General features: G+C 35.7%; 14 protein-coding genes across 14 annotated transcripts, besides 33 other annotated features; 9 read left to right on the top strand and 5 right to left on the bottom strand.

Annotated features, from left to right (window-relative positions):
* Positions 1-291: 291 nt before the first annotated feature.
* TA13385 (Tpr-related protein family member, putative) lies at positions 292-1,632 on the top strand (the record flags this gene model as incomplete). Its single annotated transcript, XM_947148.1, has 2 exons — positions 292-805; positions 848-1,632. The coding sequence occupies 2 exons, from the start codon at positions 292-294 to the stop codon at positions 1,630-1,632; spliced, it is 1,299 nt and encodes a 432-aa protein (XP_952241.1).
* Positions 352-420: a sequence feature (11 probable transmembrane helices predicted for TA13385 by TMHMM2.0 at aa 21-43, 58-80, 87-109, 119-141, 148-170, 174-191, 211-233, 248-267, 280-302, 317-339 and 352-374).
* Positions 463-531: a sequence feature (11 probable transmembrane helices predicted for TA13385 by TMHMM2.0 at aa 21-43, 58-80, 87-109, 119-141, 148-170, 174-191, 211-233, 248-267, 280-302, 317-339 and 352-374).
* Positions 550-618: a sequence feature (11 probable transmembrane helices predicted for TA13385 by TMHMM2.0 at aa 21-43, 58-80, 87-109, 119-141, 148-170, 174-191, 211-233, 248-267, 280-302, 317-339 and 352-374).
* Positions 646-714: a sequence feature (11 probable transmembrane helices predicted for TA13385 by TMHMM2.0 at aa 21-43, 58-80, 87-109, 119-141, 148-170, 174-191, 211-233, 248-267, 280-302, 317-339 and 352-374).
* Positions 733-801: a sequence feature (11 probable transmembrane helices predicted for TA13385 by TMHMM2.0 at aa 21-43, 58-80, 87-109, 119-141, 148-170, 174-191, 211-233, 248-267, 280-302, 317-339 and 352-374).
* Positions 853-906: a sequence feature (11 probable transmembrane helices predicted for TA13385 by TMHMM2.0 at aa 21-43, 58-80, 87-109, 119-141, 148-170, 174-191, 211-233, 248-267, 280-302, 317-339 and 352-374).
* Positions 964-1,032: a sequence feature (11 probable transmembrane helices predicted for TA13385 by TMHMM2.0 at aa 21-43, 58-80, 87-109, 119-141, 148-170, 174-191, 211-233, 248-267, 280-302, 317-339 and 352-374).
* Positions 1,075-1,134: a sequence feature (11 probable transmembrane helices predicted for TA13385 by TMHMM2.0 at aa 21-43, 58-80, 87-109, 119-141, 148-170, 174-191, 211-233, 248-267, 280-302, 317-339 and 352-374).
* Positions 1,171-1,239: a sequence feature (11 probable transmembrane helices predicted for TA13385 by TMHMM2.0 at aa 21-43, 58-80, 87-109, 119-141, 148-170, 174-191, 211-233, 248-267, 280-302, 317-339 and 352-374).
* Positions 1,282-1,350: a sequence feature (11 probable transmembrane helices predicted for TA13385 by TMHMM2.0 at aa 21-43, 58-80, 87-109, 119-141, 148-170, 174-191, 211-233, 248-267, 280-302, 317-339 and 352-374).
* Positions 1,387-1,455: a sequence feature (11 probable transmembrane helices predicted for TA13385 by TMHMM2.0 at aa 21-43, 58-80, 87-109, 119-141, 148-170, 174-191, 211-233, 248-267, 280-302, 317-339 and 352-374).
* A 221-nt stretch (positions 1,633-1,853) lies between the features above and the next one.
* On the bottom strand, positions 1,854-2,362 carry TA13390 (uncharacterized protein; the record flags this gene model as incomplete). Its single annotated transcript, XM_947147.1, has 5 exons — positions 1,854-1,919; positions 1,949-2,026; positions 2,057-2,110; positions 2,142-2,278; positions 2,314-2,362. The coding sequence occupies 5 exons, from the start codon at positions 2,360-2,362 to the stop codon at positions 1,854-1,856; spliced, it is 384 nt and encodes a 127-aa protein (XP_952240.1).
* A 62-nt stretch (positions 2,363-2,424) lies between these two features.
* TA13395 (uncharacterized protein) lies at positions 2,425-3,253 on the bottom strand (the record flags this gene model as incomplete). Its single annotated transcript, XM_947146.1, has 3 exons — positions 2,425-2,715; positions 2,756-2,984; positions 3,027-3,253. The coding sequence occupies 3 exons, from the start codon at positions 3,251-3,253 to the stop codon at positions 2,425-2,427; spliced, it is 747 nt and encodes a 248-aa protein (XP_952239.1).
* A 35-nt stretch (positions 3,254-3,288) lies between these two features.
* Positions 3,289-4,329, top strand: TA13400 (uncharacterized protein; the record flags this gene model as incomplete). The annotated part of the gene is made up of 1 exon (XM_947145.1): positions 3,289-4,329. One exon carries the CDS (start codon positions 3,289-3,291, stop codon positions 4,327-4,329), a length of 1,041 nt encoding a protein of 346 aa, XP_952238.1.
* Positions 4,330-4,414: 85 nt separating this feature from the next.
* On the bottom strand, positions 4,415-4,792 carry TA13415 (uncharacterized protein; the record flags this gene model as incomplete). Its single annotated transcript, XM_947144.1, has 3 exons — positions 4,415-4,483; positions 4,524-4,647; positions 4,701-4,792. 3 exons carry the CDS (start codon positions 4,790-4,792, stop codon positions 4,415-4,417), a joined length of 285 nt encoding a protein of 94 aa, XP_952237.1.
* A 153-nt stretch (positions 4,793-4,945) lies between these two features.
* On the top strand, positions 4,946-9,364 carry TA13420 (uncharacterized protein; the record flags this gene model as incomplete). The annotated part of the gene is made up of 10 exons (XM_947143.1): positions 4,946-5,149; positions 5,217-5,331; positions 5,378-7,787; positions 7,848-7,944; positions 8,003-8,189; positions 8,245-8,303; positions 8,395-8,562; positions 8,594-8,731; positions 8,763-8,898; positions 8,937-9,364. The coding sequence occupies 10 exons, from the start codon at positions 4,946-4,948 to the stop codon at positions 9,362-9,364; spliced, it is 3,942 nt and encodes a 1,313-aa protein (XP_952236.1).
* Positions 5,383-5,451: a sequence feature (9 probable transmembrane helices predicted for TA13420 by TMHMM2.0 at aa 109-131, 317-339, 980-999, 1052-1074, 1084-1101, 1129-1151, 1191-1213, 1225-1247 and 1267-1289).
* Positions 6,007-6,075: a sequence feature (9 probable transmembrane helices predicted for TA13420 by TMHMM2.0 at aa 109-131, 317-339, 980-999, 1052-1074, 1084-1101, 1129-1151, 1191-1213, 1225-1247 and 1267-1289).
* Positions 8,114-8,173: a sequence feature (9 probable transmembrane helices predicted for TA13420 by TMHMM2.0 at aa 109-131, 317-339, 980-999, 1052-1074, 1084-1101, 1129-1151, 1191-1213, 1225-1247 and 1267-1289).
* Positions 8,476-8,544: a sequence feature (9 probable transmembrane helices predicted for TA13420 by TMHMM2.0 at aa 109-131, 317-339, 980-999, 1052-1074, 1084-1101, 1129-1151, 1191-1213, 1225-1247 and 1267-1289).
* Positions 8,603-8,656: a sequence feature (9 probable transmembrane helices predicted for TA13420 by TMHMM2.0 at aa 109-131, 317-339, 980-999, 1052-1074, 1084-1101, 1129-1151, 1191-1213, 1225-1247 and 1267-1289).
* Positions 8,769-8,837: a sequence feature (9 probable transmembrane helices predicted for TA13420 by TMHMM2.0 at aa 109-131, 317-339, 980-999, 1052-1074, 1084-1101, 1129-1151, 1191-1213, 1225-1247 and 1267-1289).
* Positions 8,993-9,061: a sequence feature (9 probable transmembrane helices predicted for TA13420 by TMHMM2.0 at aa 109-131, 317-339, 980-999, 1052-1074, 1084-1101, 1129-1151, 1191-1213, 1225-1247 and 1267-1289).
* Positions 9,095-9,163: a sequence feature (9 probable transmembrane helices predicted for TA13420 by TMHMM2.0 at aa 109-131, 317-339, 980-999, 1052-1074, 1084-1101, 1129-1151, 1191-1213, 1225-1247 and 1267-1289).
* Positions 9,221-9,289: a sequence feature (9 probable transmembrane helices predicted for TA13420 by TMHMM2.0 at aa 109-131, 317-339, 980-999, 1052-1074, 1084-1101, 1129-1151, 1191-1213, 1225-1247 and 1267-1289).
* Positions 9,365-9,392: 28 nt separating the features above from the next.
* Positions 9,393-9,449: a sequence feature (Signal peptide predicted for TA13425 by SignalP 2.0 HMM (Signal peptide probability 0.980, signal anchor probability 0.003) with cleavage site probability 0.675 between residues 19 and 20).
* On the top strand, positions 9,393-16,800 carry TA13425 (SfiI-subtelomeric fragment related protein family member, putative; the record flags this gene model as incomplete). The annotated part of the gene is made up of 5 exons (XM_947142.1): positions 9,393-15,447; positions 15,499-15,854; positions 16,015-16,195; positions 16,237-16,556; positions 16,618-16,800. 5 exons carry the CDS (start codon positions 9,393-9,395, stop codon positions 16,798-16,800), a joined length of 7,095 nt encoding a protein of 2,364 aa, XP_952235.1.
* A 208-nt stretch (positions 16,801-17,008) lies between these two features.
* TA13430 (Tpr-related protein family member, putative) lies at positions 17,009-18,505 on the top strand (the record flags this gene model as incomplete). Its single annotated transcript, XM_947141.1, has 1 exon — positions 17,009-18,505. The coding sequence occupies one exon, from the start codon at positions 17,009-17,011 to the stop codon at positions 18,503-18,505; it is 1,497 nt and encodes a 498-aa protein (XP_952234.1).
* Positions 17,066-17,134: a sequence feature (10 probable transmembrane helices predicted for TA13430 by TMHMM2.0 at aa 20-42, 100-122, 134-156, 166-188, 201-223, 252-274, 287-309, 359-381, 401-423 and 433-455).
* Positions 17,306-17,374: a sequence feature (10 probable transmembrane helices predicted for TA13430 by TMHMM2.0 at aa 20-42, 100-122, 134-156, 166-188, 201-223, 252-274, 287-309, 359-381, 401-423 and 433-455).
* Positions 17,408-17,476: a sequence feature (10 probable transmembrane helices predicted for TA13430 by TMHMM2.0 at aa 20-42, 100-122, 134-156, 166-188, 201-223, 252-274, 287-309, 359-381, 401-423 and 433-455).
* Positions 17,504-17,572: a sequence feature (10 probable transmembrane helices predicted for TA13430 by TMHMM2.0 at aa 20-42, 100-122, 134-156, 166-188, 201-223, 252-274, 287-309, 359-381, 401-423 and 433-455).
* Positions 17,609-17,677: a sequence feature (10 probable transmembrane helices predicted for TA13430 by TMHMM2.0 at aa 20-42, 100-122, 134-156, 166-188, 201-223, 252-274, 287-309, 359-381, 401-423 and 433-455).
* Positions 17,762-17,830: a sequence feature (10 probable transmembrane helices predicted for TA13430 by TMHMM2.0 at aa 20-42, 100-122, 134-156, 166-188, 201-223, 252-274, 287-309, 359-381, 401-423 and 433-455).
* Positions 17,867-17,935: a sequence feature (10 probable transmembrane helices predicted for TA13430 by TMHMM2.0 at aa 20-42, 100-122, 134-156, 166-188, 201-223, 252-274, 287-309, 359-381, 401-423 and 433-455).
* Positions 18,083-18,151: a sequence feature (10 probable transmembrane helices predicted for TA13430 by TMHMM2.0 at aa 20-42, 100-122, 134-156, 166-188, 201-223, 252-274, 287-309, 359-381, 401-423 and 433-455).
* Positions 18,209-18,277: a sequence feature (10 probable transmembrane helices predicted for TA13430 by TMHMM2.0 at aa 20-42, 100-122, 134-156, 166-188, 201-223, 252-274, 287-309, 359-381, 401-423 and 433-455).
* Positions 18,305-18,373: a sequence feature (10 probable transmembrane helices predicted for TA13430 by TMHMM2.0 at aa 20-42, 100-122, 134-156, 166-188, 201-223, 252-274, 287-309, 359-381, 401-423 and 433-455).
* A 253-nt stretch (positions 18,506-18,758) lies between the features above and the next one.
* Positions 18,759-18,896: a sequence feature (Signal anchor predicted for TA13435 by SignalP 2.0 HMM (Signal peptide probability 0.000, signal anchor probability 0.964) with cleavage site probability 0.000 between residues 46 and 47).
* On the top strand, positions 18,759-19,025 carry TA13435 (uncharacterized protein; the record flags this gene model as incomplete). Its single annotated transcript, XM_947140.1, has 1 exon — positions 18,759-19,025. One exon carries the CDS (start codon positions 18,759-18,761, stop codon positions 19,023-19,025), a length of 267 nt encoding a protein of 88 aa, XP_952233.1.
* Positions 18,849-18,917: a sequence feature (1 probable transmembrane helix predicted for TA13435 by TMHMM2.0 at aa 31-53).
* A 312-nt stretch (positions 19,026-19,337) lies between the features above and the next one.
* TA13440 (uncharacterized protein) lies at positions 19,338-20,240 on the bottom strand (the record flags this gene model as incomplete). Its single annotated transcript, XM_947139.1, has 1 exon — positions 19,338-20,240. The coding sequence occupies one exon, from the start codon at positions 20,238-20,240 to the stop codon at positions 19,338-19,340; it is 903 nt and encodes a 300-aa protein (XP_952232.1).
* Positions 20,241-20,440: 200 nt separating this feature from the next.
* Positions 20,441-21,328, top strand: TA13445 (uncharacterized protein; the record flags this gene model as incomplete). Its single annotated transcript, XM_947138.1, has 2 exons — positions 20,441-21,028; positions 21,062-21,328. 2 exons carry the CDS (start codon positions 20,441-20,443, stop codon positions 21,326-21,328), a joined length of 855 nt encoding a protein of 284 aa, XP_952231.1.
* A 79-nt stretch (positions 21,329-21,407) lies between these two features.
* TA13450 (uncharacterized protein) lies at positions 21,408-22,938 on the bottom strand (the record flags this gene model as incomplete). Its single annotated transcript, XM_947137.1, has 4 exons — positions 21,408-21,684; positions 21,718-21,938; positions 22,021-22,834; positions 22,868-22,938. The coding sequence occupies 4 exons, from the start codon at positions 22,936-22,938 to the stop codon at positions 21,408-21,410; spliced, it is 1,383 nt and encodes a 460-aa protein (XP_952230.1).
* A 552-nt stretch (positions 22,939-23,490) lies between these two features.
* Positions 23,491-23,926, top strand: TA13455 (uncharacterized protein; the record flags this gene model as incomplete). Its single annotated transcript, XM_947136.1, has 2 exons — positions 23,491-23,495; positions 23,596-23,926. The coding sequence occupies 2 exons, from the start codon at positions 23,491-23,493 to the stop codon at positions 23,924-23,926; spliced, it is 336 nt and encodes a 111-aa protein (XP_952229.1).
* Positions 23,927-24,706: 780 nt separating this feature from the next.
* Positions 24,707-25,363, top strand: TA13460 (40S ribosomal subunit protein S6, putative; the record flags this gene model as incomplete). Its single annotated transcript, XM_947135.1, has 1 exon — positions 24,707-25,363. The coding sequence occupies one exon, from the start codon at positions 24,707-24,709 to the stop codon at positions 25,361-25,363; it is 657 nt and encodes a 218-aa protein (XP_952228.1).
* Between the last annotated feature and the right edge of the window lie 66 nt (positions 25,364-25,429).

Raw genomic sequence — 25,429 nt, 5'->3', positions numbered from 1 at the left:
TTCTGATATAACAGTTCCGAAAAGAAAATGTATTTATGTATATGTGATCCTAATAAATTTTGGATGAATTTTACATTGGAAATTTAGAAAATGGCTTGACAATTTCTTGCTGTAAATATTGCAGCTTTGGCTAATTTATCAATACAATGAACTTTTCCTCTTTAATTACCTAAATAAACTGAACAATTCCAGAAAACGGAATGTGTACATTTTTGGTTGATAAAACCAATTGTAAATTATTTACACATAAAACTGTGATTACAGTTTTGGCAAATATACGAATGATTAGAAATGAGCGGTCAAAACAACGAATGCGGAAAAAACGGAGAAAAGACTAAAAAGATAATAGCATATATGCTAGTTGGATTTTCATTATTTAATACTTTGCTTATTGGAATGAACGGGTCGCCGTTTTCCTTAAATAGGTTTAAAATACCTGGAAAATATTATAGCCTCTACGTGAGCAGATTACACAACTGTATGGAGCTGGCCTGTTTTGTAGGTGTAGTTCTAGGTAATCTGTATATTCTTCCTTATGGAGAACAATGTGGGTACATTTCTATCGCAATCAATTGGAGTTCTTTTATAGTGAATATTGTATTATTAGTATCGTATGTGACTGGTGGCGAAAATGGCCATCTAACATTTTTTTATTGGACACTGGCTGCATCTGCAACAATCTACGGATTTAATCTACAGTTTATTTATAAATTGGGTGGGAAATGTATGCCGTACTTTATGGTAGCCATTCCCATTTCCTCCGTTTCAACATCGTTGATACACTATATAGTCTTGGGTATCTTCGGTAATCGCAGAAAATATAATACTGATTTTATAATTCTCACAGTTGAGATCACTATATCAATAATTTTCACCTGTTTAACTGCTTCCATGTGGTCAGTTGTATATGCAGGTGAAAATGGTACTGAATCCCAAGGTTCTGGGAATGGTTTTCAATCACATGTTATTTCTCCAATATTAATGACATCAGTAGCTCTGTCTCTTATTTATGTTTATTATCCGGGCATTGCTCCAGGCCTTTTGGTTGATTTTATTTACGTACACAAGATTGACATAGTCCTCATGTTAGTCGTCCCAATACCCTCTATGGTAATTGCAGTGCTATCTCATTATAAAATGGGCCCTGATAATAATTGGCAAGGGAAAACATACTGGCACGGCTTCCTTGTTTTCATTGTTTCCATGATTGTTTGCTCAATTCTCTTCACAATTTCTCTTCACTATCCACAATCATCTGTTTCTAGGTCAATTGTTAATAGGCCTTTCATGACTGGCTTTCTCACCATATTATTCTATATTAGTCATGAAATAATGCTTGCAGTGGGATTTCCGAGCATTACTGAGAATTGGGACTCAACAGCAGCAACAGGCAATGGTTTACTTTCCGGAACAGGTGTTATTATTTTCGTTTTATTGGGAGAAGGGTATATAACTGAATACAAGAGACACGATCCAAGCAAATGGCCAACGGATGGAATGACAACACGAACAGCATTTTCTTACTGGATGAGTAGATCTTTTGCAAATGCCCTCGAAAATGTCAAACGCATTTTCACCTTAGATGTAAGGAGAGATATTTTAAAATCAGTTCGGAAAATTGAACTAATTTAAATGTTATACACAATACAATATACACTACTAATTATTTTATATCCATATTTGTATATGTATATGTATAAAATTATTTTTTAATTCTTTGAACACTCCGCATAATGGTGTGTGATGAATGGCGACCTGTTTTCATCCTTTGCATTGTATAACTCTTGTTAAGGGAGTAGGCAAGAGAATCTGCATACCTGTCGTCGTCAGGCTGAAATAAAAATGATTATCAATTAAACTACTTTGGCAGCTGATTCGAGTCGTTCCAACTCTTCCTTAATCTTCTCAATGTACAGTTTCTAAAAAAAGATGGAAATTTTAGAATTACTAGAGCTTGAAAGTCCTCCCTATAGAAGTAAATAAGGGGTTTACGAGTCGAGTCAGTTATACACAAAAGAGCCTCGTTCTGAAAAAAATTAAAGGGGGTTTAGCTTACATTTCCATTCAAAGTAGTATTGAAAACAAACAACTGTTTGCCCCAAGGCTCAATCTACAAGTTAAATTTTCAAGTAAAATAATACTGGGTGTAAAGGTGATGAATTGGGAGGTGGCCATTCACCAAGCTTCATTCGGTTGTATTGTATTTCTGAAATATCAAAATTAATAAAATAAAAAAATAGAAAATTAAATTTGGAACCTTTCCATAATTTACTTCTCACTAAAGAAATGAAATTAGACTTGTTGTTAAAGTACCTGGGTAATACTGTACACAGTTCTTTATTTTATATCTTAAAGCGCTCATTTAAATGAATATATAAACCGGATTTAGTACAATTTTGAATCACGAAAGTTAAATAATTGTAACTAAACTTTATTTTTGGACAATTCTTTAGATTTTTCGTATCCGTGGTAGTCTGCAGAAAAGGCTCTACATATAGGTCTACTTCCTCTTCTACCAAGTCCTACCCAACACTGCAATACATTATCAAATATTATATTATTTTCTTTATTTGAATCCTTTGAGTCCTCAGGAACACAGGTGCGATCAGATGATGTGTGTTCACCGTTTACTGAGTTTGAACTTTCAATTTCTTTAGAATTATAAGCCTTATTGGTATCACTGGTGTGTACAGAATTAGTGTTTTTTAATTTATCCTAAATTAAAATTATGTTAATAGTTAAGTAGGTTCAATACGTTTATAAAGTTTGCAAATTCGATGGATTTTAATTTTGACGTTTGAATCCCGTATTTACTTATTGGAAATGGTTTCCCGTTTAGTTTGTTGAATTCTATCCACAGAACTTCCCACTGCTCGTTAACTTCGTCGAAAACAACTTTACACCTTTCAAATTCCTCTTCAATATTGAAATAGTCGGAAGAAATGGTAACAACTTTGGGGTTTTTGACAAACTTTCGTCCAACTCTAAAGAAATTAATTGTCGAGAGAAGAATTTGAGATTCTTACCGAGTTTTACTATGTTCAGTGTATGTGTTGCCGATCCCCCAATTAAATTTGTACTCTATTAATCCAGAATGGTTTTGAGAATCTGGAATTTTATGTATGGAATCTCCCTTAGAATTTGAATAAAATTTATAAAAATCCAAAAAAATAAATCTTCTATTCCTTATAATAATATTTTTTGCTAAATTCATATATGAATGAATATAAAAGTGATTTTTTTCAATACACATCGGGCAATATTTGCGATGTCAGTATAAATAATGTAATGGACGATGATTATAATGTATTGTTCATTACTCTTCTCAACAATTGTCTCAGTAGGTGCATAATTGACTATAATTGCCTTAATAAGCAGCTTATCAACAACGAAGGATCAAACGTTGTTCTTCGTAACCTCTTGATACAGTTCACCCGAGTTCAGAGGGAGATTTTTTTAAAACTTAAGGTTATTTTTGACCTCACGAAATATGAGAAGGGTATAAACAAGCTCCTTCAGGAAATTAACACTGACTACTTTAACCAAAATGTTGTTCAGAATCTCAACAGGAATCTGTTAACTCTAACTAACCAGATAAACGCCCCTCCTCCAAACATAAAGCTTTCTGTTGATCTTTACAACAACTTGAGGTATGAAAGAATGCCTTCAATGATGTCTGAAATCGCCAAGTCTGTAAACACATTTCCAACCATCAAGTACTCCGACGAGGAAATCAACTCATGTATCTTTAACATAAAATTACACTTTTTAATACACTTTCAACAATATAAAATGAGTTACTCAGATAAAGTAGACCCTGTTGCTGAACAAACAGAATCTGGTAATGGAGGTTCACCAGTGGGTGAAATTCGATTCATTAATAATATATGTAATTATAGACGGAGTAATTACTTTGATGTGGAGATACTCTTTGACTTTAAAAGGTATCAAATTATCCATGTAACGGTTCTGGGTCAAACAGCCAACTCCCCGACACTTATGGCCTACCTAAACCAGGTACTAAACACCCGAAGTGGGAACGTATTTATGGTCCTAGACAATGCGATTATGAATTACGTAAACAAGCTAATTTTGCAAAACTTGTATAAACAGACTCAGGCCTACTACAGCGCAGGTCACGTGGTCTTTAACTATGACTATTCAGAAGATAAACTAGAAGTTCACTGCTTCAAGGACATGCCAAGTTTACTTGAGTTCTCAGTAAATGAGAATAACATGCCCGAGTTCAAAATCAACAACACTTTCAAGGAATTCGCCTACGATATTGACCTAAACTACTACATTAAACAAATACTACCAGACTCTTAATATTGTACCATACTATACATAAAGTTATTTATTACATTATCTTAGATCATTTGATTTAAAACTTAATTTATTAAATTGATCTTCATTATTTATGGTTGAGTTGTGGATCTAGTTGTGGTTTAACTTTGATATTTGTTACTGGTTTAGCCATACTCTGAAATAAAATAAAAAGAGGAATCAATGTTACAAATTACCTGTAAAAAACGGTGTTTTATTCTGAAAATAGGTTCATTCTCTACAATTGAAAAATAAGCCAATCTTGTAAGATGGCCACAATGCGATGACAAAGTATCTCTCTGAATATTTAAAACCCATTCCCTAAAATATAATTGAAAAGGAAATATGATTAATTATGAAAAATAAGAAAATACCATTTAGTGTTATCAACGTGACCAGTACCCTGGTACTTGCTCTGAAGATGCTCTAACTGAGCATGAATATTAAATCTATCATAAGCAGACATAATAGTAAAAAATAAAAGAATAAAATAAAAAATAATTAATTATATTAGATAGTAAATGATATGTTGTGGTGATGAGAGGATTCTAAAATCAATCATTAAAATGATGGTTCATATGTGTTAAATGTGTATATCTATGTATAATTATTTATTTAAATGGAGTATTTGAATGAACCTACAGTTCAACAGATACTAGGAAATGATTTGTACAGTTATTTCAAAGAGTCTGACGAAAATGCAGAAAAAGTCTATTTTACAGATGAAAATGCTAAAAATAAAGAATCGGATAGCGAAAATTCAGTTGTAAAAATTGGTTTAACAACCAAACAAGCAATCGATCGTATTATAAGCAAATTAACAGTGAGTTAATAGTATAAAATAGTCAGTTATTATTTAATATATGTAAATTTAATGAAACGGTATTCAGGAAATACTATCTAATTATAATGATAAGATAAAATTAAAGGATTTATTTCCGGAATTGGTCCAGGTTGATATAGCATTGAACGCGACGGCACTGCTTATCAACATCGGTAAGATGTGTAAGCGTTAACTGTTATTTAGGATGTGTAATATACAACATAGTAGTCGCAAACGTTTACTGGGAGTTCGTGCTTGAGTTTCTGCTGTTGTTGTTTTGGTTGATACTAAATGTGTATGTTAAAATTCTGTTTAAGGTGTCCAAAGTCTATAGAAAACGTAACCGCCTGTTGGAAATTTTACACTTCCTAAAGTTTGAATTCACATACCCGAATCCAGAATCTGACACTAAAAAGTATAACATCGATCCGTCGTCATCTGATTTTATCTCAGTTTACAGGGATTATGACTGGGTGAGACTGCCGAGGAACATCCTAGTGGAAGGAGATGTTTACAAGCTTAGAATTAACGAAACCTTCCCATGCGATTCATTGCTTATCTTGAACGTTAACAACAATGACTTGGTTACGCATAATGAGATTTATAGAGAAGGAGAACGATGTAATTTCGTAGGAACCCCAGTTGAAAACGAGCACTTTTTAGACGGAACATTTGTAGCATTAAGCGATTCGTTCTTAAAGTACATCAACTATTACCTATTCCATGATCATTCCGACTATCAGCCGAATTTAGAACTGCCAAGAAGAGAAAGCTCATGGTTCAGAAATAACCAAGAAGAGACCAAGATCATATGGAACTATAATGATAATTACATCTTCCTAAACAACAATAACAAGATTGTAATAGTAATTATTATAATAGTGACTTTGATACTAAACCTCATGTGGGCAATACTGTACAATGTTGAGAGTAAATTCAGTACAATAATAACCATGTACCGACTACTGATCATGTTACAGTTCGTCGGTCTCGACCCGTTCAGCAAGTTGTCGGAGTTGTGGGGAAACGTTAAGCTAATGGCAATATTCGACTTGTATCAAGAGAATATGCTTAAGGATTTGAACCCAGTAAGATCAGTAAGTTCATCGAAGTCACTTCTGAGTTCCTCAATTTTCGGATCTGAATCCTCAGACATGATGCTAAGCGAAGTAAAAATTTCGTTTATGCAAGTTAATAAGGTTCTAAGACTTGGTTTGTTTGACGAACTTAGCCTAATAAGGCGACTTTCAACAATCACTCTACTCTCATTCATTGATGATGTGGGCATTCTGTTGAACAGTTATCAGTCACTACAGGAAATTTCAATAATATCCAAAAATACCCAAAACACCACAATCTCAAGCCATCTCCATGAATCAATTCATCACCACGAAAACTCTCAACAGGATGATGGTGTATTTATACGCCTGTCTACAACAGATGAAAGGGATTCGGCGTTGAACATGGCGAACATCTTGGGGAACGTATTTGAACAGGACGTGGTCGAGGATACGGACGAGCTGCTGATATTGGACATATACAACGACATAGACTTGTACGGGAAAGACAACAGCGCCTTCATAAACGATTATGAGTTGAATAATAAAAATTTGCTTAAACCACTTGTATTCTCAATTGCACTTACCTCGATACTTAACATCAATATGTATCGATCAAGTCTGTTCAATAGTTATATGTCAATGCTCATAAACAATGAGCTTGCCAGTTACACAAACTGCTTGTGTAACCTTAACACGGTGTTCAATTTTAGGAGATATTATCTGAAACACTTTAAACTGCTGAAGTTCATAGTCATAAATACTTCAGGAATAACTTACAGTACAGATATCAAAAGTGGAGCTCTGGATAGTAATGACGACTCCATTGTCATTTACTTTTACAGAGATTTAAATAAAAGGGTGATACAGATGCTAATAAAGTGTAGGATTACCATACTTAACGATTGCAAGCTTAACTTCTATAACGGTAATGTTATTAAGCCACTCAATAGAGCGTTGAGGAGGAAGATATCAGACCTGAACGTCCAGTGGCTATCGAATGGAATCGGGTCGTTTCTATACCTTTATAAACCAATTTCAATTGACGACTACAACATTCTCCAGGTTCTTTTACCCTTCTCGACCATATATAACAATTTCAAAACTCCCCCAACTACCAATGTTGGTAATACTGGTCCAGCCACAGCACCATATACAGCAACTGCTCAAACTGGAACAGAAACAGGATTTGGAACTAGGAGAAAGAACAATAAGCTCATGTTTCTGTATAGACATAACAGTTTGTATTATAAGTACAAAGGGATTAACATTTACAAACTGTCAAACAAGTTTAAAAACACCATTTCATCGGAAGCTTTAGCTCACAAGGACATAATCCTGGGAAGCTTTATAGGAGAAATGCTCAAGTCATACATCAAAAATTCCATCCTACTAGGTATTGTAGGAATAAAATACGAGGCGAATAAGGAAATAAACTCAAAGATAAACGAGTTGCATAAGTCTGGAATAAGATTCGTGTACTTCTCTAAGCATAATGAAAAGCACACCAGAATCATTGGAAGTCTTTTTGGACTTGAGATCTCTTGGAACTCAATGATTTCACTTTCCACATCAGAAACGTATTTTCGACATTTAGATTAGTATTAAATTCATTTGTGATGGTTTTAAAACTGCTTTAGGTCATCATACATAAACCAAGAGGGCCATATTGTGTTACCTAACGGAATTGATAATATCAGACAGCATATAAAATATGTCGATGATATCCCATTGCAGGTATTTTTTATATACAATATTCAATTATCTGTAAACAATTTATTTCTATTAATTGTAGGTGTCGCTGTTTTGTAACTGCAATTATGAGAATATCATTGAAATGTTCAACATACTGAACGAGAACAACGAGAATATAATGTGCATAGGCTCAGGCCTGAATAGTAATAACTTTTATTTATTCTCAAATGCATATCTGGCATTCGCAATCTCACTCAACTATCACCCTCTGTGCAAATTCTGTAAATGTATTCTAATACTTAGATATTCAAATATTAACACAACTATGTAATATTTTTATAGGTAAGAGGTGGCAAGGAGTAAGTAGGCAACACGTGATTGTGGAAAGTAGGTCAGAAATTGTATTATCATCTTTGATTACCTCATTACCATGCTCACTAAAGTACAATAAACTGTTCAATGTAATTTTATGTAATTTACAAATATTAATAGATAAACGAAGGAGACTCGCTGTTTGAACTATTATTTGAGCTGTTTAAAGAAAGCAGAAACACTTCAACTAACATACAAGAGGCTGTGTCTTTCATGCTTTTGTCATATTACACCATCATCACAATGTATTTTATACAATCTCTCTTATCTCTAACATCCGTGTTCAATGTAGGTCCCCCATCTCATGTAAATTCTTTAGAACTTTGATTTAATTTTAATCATGTACTTTTACATACCCCTAATTTCAATCACACTCCTCAATAACCCAATCATGGACAAAATTATGGAGCAGTTGCCTAACAAAATCGAAAGCAGCAATATATACTACAAATACTACGTAACTAAAATACTAAATAATTCACTTTTAGTTCAGAATATATAGCAGGATCGTTGTGTTCGCCCTATTCACGATGGCCACTCATTATATAAATATATTTTACGTCAATAATCATTTGAACGCAACTTTTATGCTTAATAACCAGCCCTGCAAGAATTTCTTCCACTGTAAGTTCATAATTCTAGATTATCAACAATTTTATTAGATCCTAAAACACACTGTATGAATCTGCTAAGTAAGCACTTGAACTACTCTCAGTACGTGTGGTTGATACAGAACTTCACCTCCATTGTTTTTGTTATATTTCTTATCATATCTTCCATTTTCTGGATTCAGAAATATACTTTTTTGGGCATCTCTTGCTTTTTAAATTACCATTGGTTGTTTATTTCCTTTTTAATATGTTTTGTCCATGTTGGAATTGTTTCTCTCAGGCTTTATTTGAATCCCATTGAAGACTTCAAGGTTATTAGAATTCTAATTACCAACTCCAGTCTTTCTCTTTTATTCATTGTTCCGATTCTTTTAATTGACCAGGCTATTAAGCTTTTCATTATTAAGGACAAAAACACTCAGCAGAAGTTCCTACAGCTTCTCTTCTCCACTAAACTGGGCACTTGGTCCCCCAAATGAATATTTTAAAATTATATGTATTTCGTAAATGTTCAATTTCTACATATTACTAGTTATTATTTCAGGGTTGTGGTGTGGTACTGGAGAGAACATACTCAAAAAGAAGGCCGACAACGTCAAAGATAAATATGAGCTTGTAGTTGGGTCGGCATACAAAGAACTGGCAAAACAAGGAGCATACTCATCTGTAGTGACCAAAATAGAAAAAGGTGAAGAAATAACTAATCCTGATGATCTAAAGGTCAAGGACGTGTATGAAGCCTACAACAATCTGAAGACAGAGTATGATGGGATGTTAAACCTTATCAAACTCGCATACTATGAGGAGAAACTTAAAGAGGCTGTAGAATCTCAACCAACTTCGTCAAGTAGAGGTAGTCCATCTGCGGGCACTAGTCCTGCTGGAGGTCAAACCTCTACTACTAAATCGCAAAATCAATCTGCCTCTAGTTCATCGCAATCACGATCTAGCCAATCTTCATCTCAGCCAGCAAGTAGTGGCTCTAAAAGTACTCCTACTACTCCTACAAGTGGAGGTACTCAACCATCTGGAGCAGGTTCTACTCCTACATCACAAAGTCAATCACGATCGAGCCAATCTTCAACCCAGTCAGCCAGAAGTGGCTCTCAAAGTCAATCAGTAAAAACTGCATCACAACCGACAACTCCTTCATCTGGAGCAGGTACCTCTGCTTCTCCTAGTGGAAGTACTCAACCACCTAAAGCAGGTGGAACAAGTTCTCCTACCACTCAAACTTCAAGTACACCTGCTTCACAAACTCCTACATCACAATCCTCATCTCAGTCAACCGGGACTGGTACCAGTGCAGGTCAGGTAAGTAAGTCACCAACCCCTGAATCACAACCAGAATCAAGTTCATCTGAAACTGATCAATCCAGTAGTGGTAGTGGTAGTGGTACTGATGGAACAGTAGTTACGAAATCAATAGAACCTACCAAGGTTACTCTGGATATTGACTCCAGTCAGGGCACTAGTCAATTTGGCTACTCCAAGAGTGATAAAATTAACACTTTCACCGTTAAGGATGAGCATGTGTTCAGTAAGGTTAATAAGGGAACAGATGCAGTTTGGGACTCTAAGGGAGGTGACTGTGGAACTAAGGTTATATTTATTGATGAGAATAAGAAATATGTGTCAATCCTACTGACAAATAGTATGTTCTTATTATTCCATCTGGAATCTGGTCAATGGAAAGACATCACCTCTACCAGACATCATATTGACAAACTGAAATTCTTCGGTGACTCTGATAATCCTCTCACCAAGAATGATTATACAGTTACTATCGCAGATTACTCGTATAGATTTACTTTCAAAGCTGGAGTCAACTGTAGTAAGATCAAGTATGCAGATGACGACCTTTGGAAAAATACCGATGACCCCGAGTATTCCACAATAACTGCGTTTGATCTTGGTCTTATATCAAACAATTTCTTTGTGAAGAATAAAACTAAATTTAAGAAACTAGATTTTAATCCAACTCAAGCAAAGGGAGGTCAATCAACAACACCAGTGTCTGAAGTAATCACTGCCACGACTGTTCCTCAAACTTCATTGGCCAAGCTAGCTGAACCTGCTCCTGAAAAGGTTGCTGTGACAGTTATTGCTCCTACTAATAGACCTAGACCTAAGAAAACTCCAAAGGGGGCTACTGGACCTAGGACAGCTATTACACTCAACATAGCTGATAAGGCAAGTAATAGCGCAGTTGAGTTTAAAGAGGATTATCAGAAAAATGTTATGGTATTTAGTTCTAAGGAGAAATACGTATTCAACAAAATTGTTAAGATTGATGGCTCCGAGACAGTAATTTGGCAGGCCAAGGATCAAACTGAGCATTTTCATACAGTCTATGTTGATGGTCTCGGAACATTTTCGAAAACTAAAAATATGAGTCTTCATCTTTGTAACGGGAACTTTATACACTTAAATGGGTCTGACTCTGGACCCTGGAGTGAGTCTCCAGCTGTCGTAGATCTTGATGTAAGGATTTCCAATAGTAATATCAAAGTCGATTACTTTCAGAAGGATAACTTTAGGATATATGTAGCTAAGCCTGGTTACACAATCAGAAAGGTTATGAAGTCCAAGAAATGTAGCTCAGATTGTATCTGTTCACCCAAGGTTATTTGGGAAGCACAAAGTGAACATGCACTTAAGGTAGTGTTGATGGGTTCCAAAAAAGAACCAAAACACCTTTCAGTTATGTTGGAGAGTGGTGAACTTACACTGCTATTCAAGAGTGGCAAGGGTCAGCCATGGGACGATGTAACCTCTAGCAGGAATAAAATTACTGATCTCAAGATGTATGCTATGGCTGAGGGTAAGAGCATGGAGCTACATAGAGGCCACTACTCCATAACACTGTTTAACGAATTTTATGGTTATTTGTTCCATGAAGGAGTTGGCTGTGTGAAGGTTACCCATAAGGGTAAGAACATTTGGGACCTGAAGGAGGAAGGTGACTTTGGTTGCTTGAAAGGTGTCTTCCTTGATTTAAAATCTAATAAGTTTAATGTCATGAATGATGATGATAGGTACTGGGTATGTGAAGAGGTGAGGAAGGTTAATCCTGTCACCCTCGACGTCAGCAGTAAAGCCAGTACTGACGACTTTGATTATACGGTCGATCATAACAGAAAAATTAACATCTACACCTCCAAGGGTAACGCAATGTTCAACCAGGTAATTAAGACGAGTGGTTCGAATTGCTGTGGCTCACGATGTTGTGGTTCAGAGACTGTGATCTGGGAGGCCAGTGATCCTCAAAACTATGCCAGCAAGGTTTTTGCTGATGGTGTAGGTGCCTGTAGCAGTACCAAAAACGTTAGCATATACCTTTTGAATGGTGATATATTGCACTTTAATGAGGGTGATAATGTGTGGCAGAAGTCTGGTAACAAAATTATCCTTGACGTCGATAAGACCTCTAGTACCATTGGTTATGACTTTGTCCATCATGGTGAGACGAGGACTTTCACTACAAAGCCTGGATACCTATTCAAAACTGTAATGCTAAGTAGTTCGTGGACCTGGCTAGTGTGTGGTTCGAGTTGTTGTAAGTCAGGATGTCTTTCAGATCATATTTTTTGGGAGGCACAAACTGATGACGAGTGTTCAACCAAGGTCACGGTGTATGGTGTCAAAACAACTGTTACGAACATTAACATATTCCTCAAAAATAATGAGGTTAAACACTTCCACAAAGCGGACGGGAAGTGGGTCTCAAAAACCAGCATTGTTCTTGATATCGAGAAGAATAAGGATAATGACCTATTTGAGTATAGATCCACCAGAAACTTCGGTCATTTCAATCCTATGGCAAATTTGACAATCGAGAAGATTGTAAAAACATACAAATCTAATTGTTGTGCTTCAGCATGTTGTGGTAGTGCATGTTGTGGTTCAATAGATGAACTTGTGATCTGGACTGCTCAACCAGACGATCATGGTCTCAAGGCAGTACTGATGGGTTCTGGTAAAGATGAGAAATTCCTGTCGATTCTGCTGCAAAGCGGTAACTTCGTACTTCTTAGGAAGTGTGGTAAAGGTGAATGCTGGGAAGACATCACTCAGGAAAAGAGTGATTTCTCCGGTATTAAGATGTACTCCCTTGAAGAAGGTACATCCAACTATCATCAACTCACTGATACTGATTATGATCCAATAATATTCGAGTCTAGATATGGCTATGAGTTTAAAGAAGGTGTCAAGTGTGTTAAGATCACATACAATAATTCTATACTGTGGAATCATACTGATGATCCTGAGTTTGGATACCTGAAGGGTCTATATCTAGATCTTCCTAAAGACCAGTTCAGTGTCACAAATCTTAAAGATCAGACAAAGCAACTTACCAAAGCTAAGAGAACACTTGTTAGCCTGGATATAGAGAACACTCAAAGTACGAATCAATTCTCGTATACCGATCAGAATGGAGTTATTACATACAAGGTGAAGCCTGGCTGTTTGTTTGTTAAGATATCTAAGGGTACAAAGGATGTCTGGGAATCTATTAATAATGTCTGTGGTAAGTTGGTCAGGACTATGACTATCAATGGTGTTAAATATTTAGCAATATTGCTGGATAATAATATGTTCAAAATCTTCAAAGAGTCCGATGATGATTGGCAAGATATTACCAAAGATAGTCATGATGTTACCAAACTTAAGTTCATCGGAGAGAATGATCTTGTGCTTACGTCATCAGACTACAATGTCACTATCGTCGACCTGTCATATACCTACATATTTAATGATGGAGTCGAATGTAGGAAGGTGAAGTTAGGAGATCTTGAGGTTTGGAAACATAGTGACGATCCTGGGTTTTCAGAAATCAGGAAATTTAGACTTGGTCTTATATCTAACAATTTTTATGTCCTTAATAATAAAAATGAATCAAAGAAAATCGATTATAAACCAACTCCTGAAACGACAGCTGTGATAACTAAAGTGTCTGTTACCAAACCAGCTGTCCCAACCAAGGTAACTCTGGATATTGAGAAGACTCAAAGTACCAGTCAGTTTGAATACACTGATCACAATGGAGTTGTTACATTCACTTCCAAGGATAGTCACCTGTTCGATAAGGTATCTCAGGGTACCACTCTGATCTGGGAATCTAAAACTGATGTATGTGGTACCTTGGTTAGGACTAAGACTACCAAGGGTGTTAAATACCTTGTTGTACTACTGACAAATAATATGTTCACATTATTCCATCTGGAGGATGATGAGTGGAACGACATCACTTCTGATAGACATGATGTTACTAATCTTAAGTTCCTTGGTGAGAACGATGCTGAGCTCTCCAAGACTGACTACACAGTAACCATAGTCGATCTATCCTATACCTTCTTATTCAACACTGGAGTCAGCTGTAAGAAGGTGAAGTTAGGAGATGACGAGGTTTGGAAAGATACTGATGATACCAAGTTTGCTGATATAAAGTCATTTTCACTTGGACTTGCCTCAAACAGTTTCTTCGTTAAGAACCAATCTGATGAAGTCAAGAAGATAGAAAAGAAGGCTGAGGCTCCAGAACCCACTCCTCCAGAAGATACAGCTCCTGTCACTACACCAGTCACTGCTCCAGAACCTACACCTGTCACACCTACTCCAGAAGAGACTGCTACAGAGACTAAGCCCGAGGAGGAACCTGAAACTCCACCAGAAGCTGAGGAACCTGCTCCTGAACCACCTGTCACTGAGACTCCTCCAGTTACTATTCCAGAGACTAAACCTGTCATTTCACTTAAAGCTCCTGAACCTGAAGCTGAACAAGTCGTTACTCCCGTGGCCAAACCCTTTGCCCTTGATATTGAGGAGACTGAGAGTACTAATGAGTACGACTACAGTGATAAGAATGGAGTTGTCACCTACAGGGTTAAGCCTGGACATGGATTCAATAAGGTTACTCAAGGTATTTGGGGTATTTGGGAATCCACTGATCTTTATGGCAGATTGGTTAGGACCAAGGTATTCAGTAATAATGAAAGATTTTTGGCCATTATATTTTATAACAATACTTTCAACCTGTTCCGTAAGTCAGAAGGGAGTAATACTTGGAAAGACATAACCGACAAGAGACTCTATGTCACCAAATTGAGGTTCCTAAGTCATAGTGATCATGTATTGACGAATGTTGACTTTACAGTTTCCTTTGTTGACTTCTTTTATAGCTTTAACTTTAGAAATATATCCAAGTGTCTCAAGGTTACGTATGGCGAAAATGTTGTTTGGAAACACACTGACTATTTCGATTTTTCAGACATAACTACATTTTATTTCGGTATCATTTCAAACCGTTTCTTTGTGAGGAACCGATATGGTCGATTTATTAAGTTAGAAAAGGAACTTGAGGCTTCCAGGACTGCAGTGCCTACTCAACAACCTGCACAGCCTGTCAAACAACAAGCTGAAGAATCCACTGAAGCTGAAGACTCGTCACCTACAACGCCTACAGACTCTGCCAAACAACAAGCTACGCCTGAAGAAACTGCAGAACCCAATCAGTCTGCAGAGCCTGTCTCCTCCGAACAATCTACCCCTCCTACTTCAAGTGCATCATCTTCCTGAATCTCCTGATTCCATTCCAGTTCCTTGATCCCAGTTCCTGTACCCATTGAATCCATCGAACAATTCGACCGGGTCACAGAAGCGTACGATAACCTATCAAAACTCGATAAATACAAACAGCTACTAAATTCAGCACAAGAAAAAATAGCAGCAGGCCATTCTGCATCAGGACTATCAGAATCTGAACCTGTGGTCAAAGATGTGTATGATGCCTATACCAATCTCAAAGATCTATATAACAAGATATTAAACTTTACTAAAATCTCCCACTACTCCACACAACTAGACATTGCAATCAATACTTCTAGCGTTAATGCCAAGGATGTAATAACTAACTTTAATGCAGTCGCTGCAGTCTATAACCAACTAGACGAACTTAATAAGTACAATGTTGAATCTCAATTTACTACAGTTCAGTAAGAGTATTCTAATGCTATATATGTTTATAAGAAATATTTCCTTGGCTGGCCCTCAATTGCTACCAATTGGTTAAACTTTCTTACAATTGTCACAATGTTTAAAGTATATATGATGGATGGAAGGTTAGTAGGGTAACTTAAACGGTAACATTGTTGACACAGCTCAGAAGCTCAGTGCTGGAGAGAAGGCCGGATACGAATGGGACACCAGCGAGAATAAGCTCAAAAATACCGATGATGAAGACAGGCTCATCCAAAACAAACGGCAAAAATACAGGTGCATTATTGTTCCTTCCATGCTGACTATGTGGTGTGACTTCATAACCTACAACATCCTCACGATGATGCTAAAGCAACCAATTTCAACACCGGTAGCAGCAGCCAAAGTCCTCAAGGTCGTCTAACCGCTGGTACCAAATTCAGTAATCTAAATAATGATGATGAAGGTGCTCGGGCCAAGAACCTCTGGCACATTCAGCCTCCTGATAAGATTGAGATGGTACTACTGATAGCCACATTCTTTCCACCAGTAATTGTTGCCCTTCTTAACAGAGGAGTATTTGGTCCTGATGCTAAAGCCCGTTCACCTAAAACATGTCCCGATAAATCTGGAGGTGGCATGGGTGGCTGGAGAAAATACACACCTCAATATTGCGGTTCTTCTAGTACTGAAGTGGATAATTCTTTCTGGTACATGTTTGATATTCTTTTAGTTATTAAAATTTCTCTTGTAGTCATATTCATATACTCATTTCATTTTAGAGAATCACATAGTTACTGATGAAGTTGTTTTGTTACCAATGCAGCTGATATATGCATTACTTAAGGTACTTCTTGACTTCTATTCTGTATGTTACATCACTGAATATGAGAAGAATGACCCTTCAGAGTGTCCCACAGAAGGAATGACCAGATGAATCGTGGTATGTATTTGTTAGTTGTTAGGTATTTATTAGGTTGGTATTTCTTGTTATATAGGTTGTTAGGTTTTTCCCTGTTAGTTAATGTTTAATGTTTGTTCTGATGGATGCTGTGATTTTAAGTAATATTTCTGTAATAGTAATAAGGACTAGTTATTGCCAAGATTATTACAGAGAAACTCTAGTTAACTGGATATCGTACTAAATGGCCCCTCATTCATGTACTAAGGAGGCCAATGCTAATTATGATGGTGACGCTTGCTCATTACTTATGTCTGCCTATATTCTTGCTGGTCTCGCTATGATGCTTAATATTAGGCTTTCATATAGTTCAGCTCCATATGCTCTTATTAGATTTGGATTACCTGAAAATTTATTCAGTGTATTTGTTAGAAGAATGGCTAGTGCTTTGGAACTTTGGTGTCTACCCAGCATGGCATTGGGCAACGTAATGGACCTCTGTTACAAAAAAGCAGGCAGCGAGCCCGACAAACAAAAGAAATTCTTCTGGATAATTGTTCCTTCCATAGTTACTCAGTGGTTAAACTTCCTCACGTATGTATTACTACTAGTTGTATATCTTATGGGTGGTGACCAGGGTCGCTTAACTACGTTTTACTTTGTGATAGCAATATCTGGCGTTGTGTTTGGTATAAACATGACGCTGGTTTATTCTGCAGATTTTTACTATATACCTGTTTATATTGCTGGTGAGAACTGTTTTCCAGCACTCACATCATTCATACACTATCTAGCAACACTGATCTTTGGCAATCGAAGGAAATGGAACAGTGACTACATCATAGTGTATATTGACATTGGGGTTGCAATCATAATCTCATTTGTGGCGGCTGTCGTGTGGACAGTAGGATATCTAATTGAGCATGATACTGCCACTGGATACGATCAGATGTACCACATTCATGCAAATACATTCGATGGAAATCTTAATTGGTATCAGATCTCACCATTCCTCATGATAGTTGTTGGTATGGGTCTAGTCTATGCTATATATCCTGGTATTGCACCTGGTATGATTGTACCCTTCTATCTAATTGACAAGATTGAAATGGGACTCTTAATTGCCACCATATTCCCACCAGTCATCATAGCTATCCTCAGAATACGTGCAAAGTCTTGGTCACCTCAACACAACATATACCACAAAGGTGGTGATGCTAGAAATGGTTTCCAGCTATGGAAACCATACCAACTCCACGTAGCATCAGGATCAGCATGCGACGACGCTGCTGAAGCCAAACCTGAAAATCAGGTTCATGCTTACCTATGGCACTTCTTTGATATCCTTTTCGTTATCAAAATAATACTTGCCGCCATATTCATATATTCACTTCACTATAGAGATAGTGGTTTATCTAGATCCATTGTTAATCAACCCAAGATGTCAACTTTTCTATCCATTACATTTTATATGTGCCATGAGATTCTGTTGGCTGTAGGATTTTCAGGTTTCATAGGTAATAATGGAGGTGACTTGATATTGATACCACAATACATTGGAGCTTTGTTTATGATCTTTTTGGCCTTCTACAGCGAGGGCTACATCATTGAATACAAGAGTCATAACCCAGCCCACAGGTCGACAACCGGCATGACCCGGTGGATTCCGTTCTGTTTCTGGGTTAGTGTGACTTGTAAAATAATATATCCAATATCAAGAAGGAGTTCAACAAGAATATAATTTTGAAATTAGTTTTCTGATTTAAAATAAAATTTTATGTTATATATTGTAATGTGTATTTTAATAAATAACCAGTGTGTATATTAAAATTGGGATTTAAAAGTAAATTTGTTGTGTATTTATTGTTTATATAATATTGTATTGCATAAATTTACATAAAATAAATCACAAAATGTAACAATGAGAATAATGTTGCTAGTTATGTGGCTTAAAATATATTAAGAAGAATATTATTAAAATTGTTGTAGATATAATGGAAGACTACCAAAAATGGACAAGAAGGGAAGTAAAAGAAAAAAGAAAGGTCGAATATCGATTTTTTCCTAATAGAACACCAGGGCAAACTTTTTTTGTATCAGTGTTGATGGGTTTTTCAGTAATGGGACTTGCCTACATGATTTTAGAAATAAGTAAAAAATTACAGGAAAAAAAAGCAAATAAATTAAAATTTCAAAGAAATCTAAGTAAAACATATATACCAATGGAATCGGTAAGTAAATTAATAATTAATGTTCCGTAGAAGGCGATTTTGTACAGAATGTTAGATAGAACGTCTATGATGGAACAAAGAGAGTTGTTAGACTTGCCAAAACAACCAAGTACGATGATTTCGGACCCTGAAATTAATTACCCTGAGCCAAAGGGACAAATGACATTGTAATATTTTAACATATAACATTTAGTTCATGATATTTATTTATTATTATCAATCATCTCGATAAGAAGACTCCAAAAAAGATTTGGTTAAGCCCTTACTGGGCTTATAGTGTATTTTCCTTTGACGTTCGTTTTCCCTTATCAAATTCTAAATATTATTTAGTGGAGTAAATATTTAAAAATTGATAAAAAATAAAATTACCTCTTGAATTTTGTATTGCGATTGTATTGCATCAGATAGAAAAGTGACTTCCATTTTCTGTCGTTTGGTGTGTTTCTGCTTAATCATCTTGTTTTTGAGTAAGTTTGAGAAACGAGTTTGGAGTCTAGTGTCAACTTCAGCGTGGACTGGTTTTAAGTCAAAATTAGAGTCCTCAAACAGAAATGAAACCTCAGATTGAAACTCAACGTCAAGAGGGACAGTTCCAACAAATAATGTGACTGTATTGTCGTCCCAAGCCACTATTTTACTGTTACTCCTAACATTTTGATTCGAGCTTTGACCTTCCTTGGGAAAAGAGTTATTGCTCTTAGTTTTTATATCATACAGTAATATTGAAAGATTATTTGGGTTCGGAGGATTCTCCAGAATGTGAGGGTTTGACCTGAGATAGTTTCTAATATCATTAACGTCGCAAACCATCAAAGTAGGTGGAAACTTACAAACAACTAAATTTTCATTTCTTCCAGGCCTTGGAAGCAAAGGAAGGGTAGCGCTTATAATTTCGGTCTCATAAACCGGAGATTGTTCCTGTTCTACCGGCTCAACTTCACGCCTTGTAGGTGATTGACTCATACCTTCTGTTTTGATAGAATCATCAACATTTTCATCACTATCTTCAAATAGTCCAACTATATCATCATCATTGGGTAAATTATCAGTTTGAGGGTCTCTATCATCATTGGTTTGGTCATTTTCAACATTATAGTTATTTAAATCTTCATCTGTATTGTTTGAATCATTAATGTTAAATGGTGAGTCACTAGAATTACCGGGTTCACCAGTATTTTTGTTTAAATCGTCAGTGTTATCATTATCGCTCTTATTAAAATCATTATCGTCGATATTTTCATCCATTTTGAATTAAAATGAAATATTTTAAAATTTAATTAAAACAAAAAATTAAAACAAAAAACTTGAATTGGTGTAAGCAAAACAAATTGGGTTCAATATCATCATTAAACTAAGTATACATGTATAAACACTAACAATAATGAATTATTTCTGTTTAAATTTATTTTGCTGTTGATGTTGTGACTGGGATTCCTGGATGTTAGATGGAAGGCTATCGCACTAATAGGTCAACGACTAAAAGTCAGGCTCAGAATCCACCAAAACAGGCTACACTTTTACAAAAACCCGGTAACATAAAATCCTCTAACCCTCCTTCCAAGGTTTCAAATCCTGATTCTACCCAAAGTAACTCTTCTGGTACCAGATTGGTATACAATAAGGACCAGAACACACAAGACTCATTTTCTGGGAAATTAAAACCAGGAGATGAGGTTAGAACAAAGAGAGCCAGGACTGCAAAACCTGACGATGAAAAGACTGTAAAGAACCCCGAGGCCATAAGTCCTGTAAGGACGGATAATGAGGACCTGATCAACGGTCTTGCTCTACAGCGCCAATGGGACGAGAAGCCAGATATTGACAACCTTTCAAACTCACTACTCAACTTGTACCAAAAGCTTGAATCGAAAGATCGTTCTGGGCTGGCTGATTTGAGGGCCAAGATATTCCTATCTTCTCTAAGGGTCCGATCAAAGAGTATTTCCTACCTTAATTTCACTGGAAGTCGTCTGAAATCAGTAATAAAGTTCTCAAAACACTTGAATCTAAAGTATAACACTGTCAATTATAATGTAAGTTATATTCAATTGGTTAATTGTTGTTAGGTTCCCAGGATTGAGAAGCACTATTTAGCCCTGTGCAAGTATTATCAGAGGAAAAGAGGCCTGAACGAGGTTTATGAAAAGTTGAGTAGTGTAGTTTCCAAGCTCCCTGGCGTAAAACAGGCCCAGCAAACTGCCGAAGAACTGGCTGTTAACAAAGCTAAAACACTTGAGAAAATCGCAAAAATAAAGGAACAGATTCAGGCGCAAAAGGATCAAATTAACGAAATCACGCAGTCACTTTCAAATATTCTAGATGAAGAATCTTAAAAGAACTAATTTTATTATATATATATGTATGTATGTATGTATACAATGTATTTATTCACTATTCTTGTACCATATACAGTTAGTTATATTTCATAATTTCATTTAGGTGCGCTGATCCTGAGTTTTGGAGGAGCTCTTTATAATACTCGTCTATTTGTTTTATGTTTTGTGTGTCAGAGTGTATTGGAGGGATTGATATAAACACAAATCCGTTTTCCTTAAGCAACTTTTCCTTAAAGTGGCAAGGCCCAATTTTCCTTGTTTCACTCGGGTCATCCAAGTTCCTAATAAAGTGAGTTGGTCCGTCAACCTCCAAAATTATCTTCTCATCATTCAAACAAATGTAAATGTCAACACTAAATAATAAATTAACATTTAACAATAGTTACCTTGATAAATCACTTGTGAGTATTTCCAGTTGGTGTGGAATATTTTGACGTATAAGGAAATCTGAGACTAGTTTTTGTGATTTTGATATTATCTTCCCGTTTTTACTATACTTGCTGTTGATTAAATACTCTTTACATGTTTCTATCAACTGATTTCTCTCTTGCTGTTCTGACTCACTCAACCCATTGGAAAAACTGGGCGACTTCAATATTGTGTATATCTAAGAGTAATTATAGAAACAATGAATAAATTAAATATTCCAATATAAATATATGATTAATATAGTGTATATGATAAATTACCTGATTAATGTGTGAAAGTTTATATAGCGAATTGTTTTCCAGTGTTTGGTTCAGCAGTTGATTAATTTCACTCAAGTCAGTGGTTGGTAAGTTCAATATTGAAAAGCTCCAATAAATTCTAACCAGTGTGCTTGTGTCAAGTTTGTGGGTTTTAATTATCTTCTTTACCGTCTCGTAAAGGGTATGATCCTTGAATCTGCAAATACAAAGACACCAATTCACTGTGGCAATACTTTCCTGTAACCTTTTTTTAGGAACAATATCCCCTGTTGTCTCCGGATCGCTCGAAGATAAGAACAAGTTTAAGTACAAGTTGTAAAGGGACACTAAATCTTGGTATAGTTCTTTGTGGTATATGCGATTTGAGCCTAGGAACTTGAAATAGGAAGTCCAGACTCTGGGAAGATTTAACTCGGGGTAAATCTTTTTCTCATAAATGTAACTAATGAGTGTGTTGAAGAAATCGTTGGTTAAGTGGGAAGATGGTTCCAAGACACGGAAGAAACGGCTCATTGCTCTGGCAGTTGTCAACTTGTCCAGGTTACACAGGAGTTGTTGAGAAAGTATATTGACAATCCTGGGGTCGGATAGCTTTGAGGTCTGTAAAATCTCAACATACTTCAGTGTAGTAAAAATATCAAACTTATATGGATTATCCAGAAGCAGTTTATATATTTGATTGGGTTGAGATGTTATATTAAAGGGTATATTAACATTTAAATGCGATACGTCTGTTGAAACGCTTTTTGAACTAGGGGTAGAACCAATATAATTTGAAAAATTGGATCTAGAACTGCATTTTTGACTAGTATAACTAATATTACAATTAGAAGGCTTATTGAATAACCTTGAGAGCTTTATACAGTTTCTAAAATAAAAAAAGAGGTTATTTCCATTTAAAAAATAAAAAATCGACATTTTTCCAGTGTATTCATTTTGAAATTTTCTGGATAAAGTATACTAACCATTAAAGTTTTAGGGATAATAATTCTATTTACAAGGTTGTCGTTAAAATTTTAGTTAAACTGTATTTAAAAATTGGTGATATTAAAACATTCTTCTCGATGTGGAAATTTCTTTTTAATGTGTTGGGAAATAATTAGAACATTGAGAGAATAGACGTGACTGTGTTGAAAAGAATCAAGTGGAAGAAAAGTGGTGGAAACTAATTAAACAGAATGAATTTGCGATACAAACGTATGGGTTAGTAGATATTATAAAGATTAAAATATGGTCTGAGACAAATATTGAATTATCCTACCTAGGGGTGAGTTTAAAGGTAGTTGGTGTCCCCATTATAGAATATAACATTCATTAAATTTTACCTAAACGAATAAGATTATTTTTATTAACTTTATCCTATTTCAAATTTCCCCTTAAATCGTTAGATCTTCAAGCCCCGGTTAAAAACAATTTAAATAGAAATTTTTCTTTGTAAATTTACGACACTTCCTAAAATTGATAGAAAAAATGACGTAACTTTCTATTTACTTTTATTTACATTTTTAAATCTTTGTGTTTTTAATAAGTTATTTCCAAATTTAACAAATACTCCCCCGTAAAAATCATTTTTAGACTAACACCAACTCTTTTGTGGGCTCAGACTAAGGATGACCTTTATTTGACCGTAGAGTTATCAAAACCCTCAGATTTGAAAGTTGACTTGACAGACGAAGCTTTCAAGTTCTATGCAAAGAAGGACGGCAACGTTTACGAGTTCGACTTCAAATTTTTCAAGCCAGTCAAGTCAAGCGACTACAAGACAAAGGATCAAAGATTTCTTGAATTCAAGGTACCAAAGTCAGAACCAGAATCATGGACCACCCTCAACTCCTGTGGAAAGAAACATTACATCAAATGCAACTGGGACAAATGGTATTTATTCTTACATATTTTTTCTGATTAGTTTATCACATGTTGACTGTTATTACATCACACATAATGGTTTAGGGTTGATTCTGATGCCGAAGCTGATGACTTAAATGACGGATTCGATATGCCAAACTTCGGAGGTATTAATTAAAATATTAATCGTTTCCCAACTTATATGAATTGATTTAGATTTTGGAGACCTTGACATGAACGGTATGGGTGACATGGATGATGAAATGGATGATTTGGAGGAGACAGATAACGAGGAAACCGATGCCAGATCACCTGACTGTAAGAACCCAAACTGTCAGTGCAACCCATGTAAGTGTACTCCAGACAATCAATGCTCTGAGGGCACCTCTAAATCACTTTCGAAAGAAGATTGCTGTGGAAAGTCAGAGTGCCATCCAAAAGGAGCAGAAGATTCATGCTGCGCGACAAAAAACTGTTCTGAAAAATGCCCATGCTAATTTTTTACAAGCATTTACTCCAATAAATTCTACTGTATATACATATATACTGTTATATATAGTACTATATCATTGTGTAAACAAATGAATTAGTAATAATTGGTTGTGTTAGTGATCGTGTAAATAAATGTGTAAAATAAAATAATTGTTTTAAAAAGCATTTTTTATTTAATGGAATTGATAAATAAATATGAAAATAGGGTAATTGAATAAACATTGGTCAGTAAATATAATTTTGATCTGTGTAAAGATTCGCCCCCCATTCGAAATTCAACATTACTAATATTTGATAATATATTATAAAGTATATTAATTTTATTAACAAACCATTAGTGTTTTGAAATATGAAGTTAAATTTAGCAAATCCCTTCACGGGGATGCAGAAGACAATGGAAATCGACGACGAGAAGAAATTACTCCCGTTCTTCGAAAGGCGTATGGGAACAGAAGTACCAGGCGATAGCATCGGCGATGAATTCAAAGGATATGTATTCAAAATTTCTGGGGGGAATGACAAACAAGGTTTTCCAATGATGCAAGGTGTCCTCACTCCAACAAGAGTCCGCCTTCTATTTAAAAAAGGAATGAAGTGCTATAGACCAAGAAGGAAAGGAGAAATGAAGAGAAAATCAGTACGTGGATGCGTAGTTAGCTCACAACTCTCAATTCTAAACCTAGTACTTGTTAAGAAGGGACCTCAGGAAGTACCAGGACTTACTGACCAAGAAGCACCAAGAAGACTCGGACCAAAACGTGCCAGCAAAATCCGTAAATTGTTCAACTTGGGACCAAATGATGATGTTAGGAAGTTTGTAGTTAGACGTAAGATAGAAGGCAGAAACAAGACAAAAGCTCCAAAGATCCAAAGATTAGTGACTGCCCAGAGACTTCAAAGGAAAAGAAGACTACTCAAACAAGCCAAAGAAAAAGCAAAGAGGAACAAGGAAGTATTGAGAGAATATAGAAAGCTGATGCATGAATATCGCTCCAAAAATAAGTGAAAATGACACATTTCACTTCAATTTACCTTATTTAATTTTATCCTCTTCTTTGTATACTACACCTAG

Source organism: Theileria annulata, chromosome 2 (assembly GCF_000003225.4).
Source record: "Theileria annulata chromosome 2, complete sequence, *** SEQUENCING IN PROGRESS ***".
Lineage (NCBI taxonomy): Eukaryota > Apicomplexa > Aconoidasida > Piroplasmida > Theileriidae > Theileria > Theileria annulata.
Note: the sequence above shows the minus strand (reverse complement) of the source record. Positions and strands in the feature narration are given on the sequence as shown.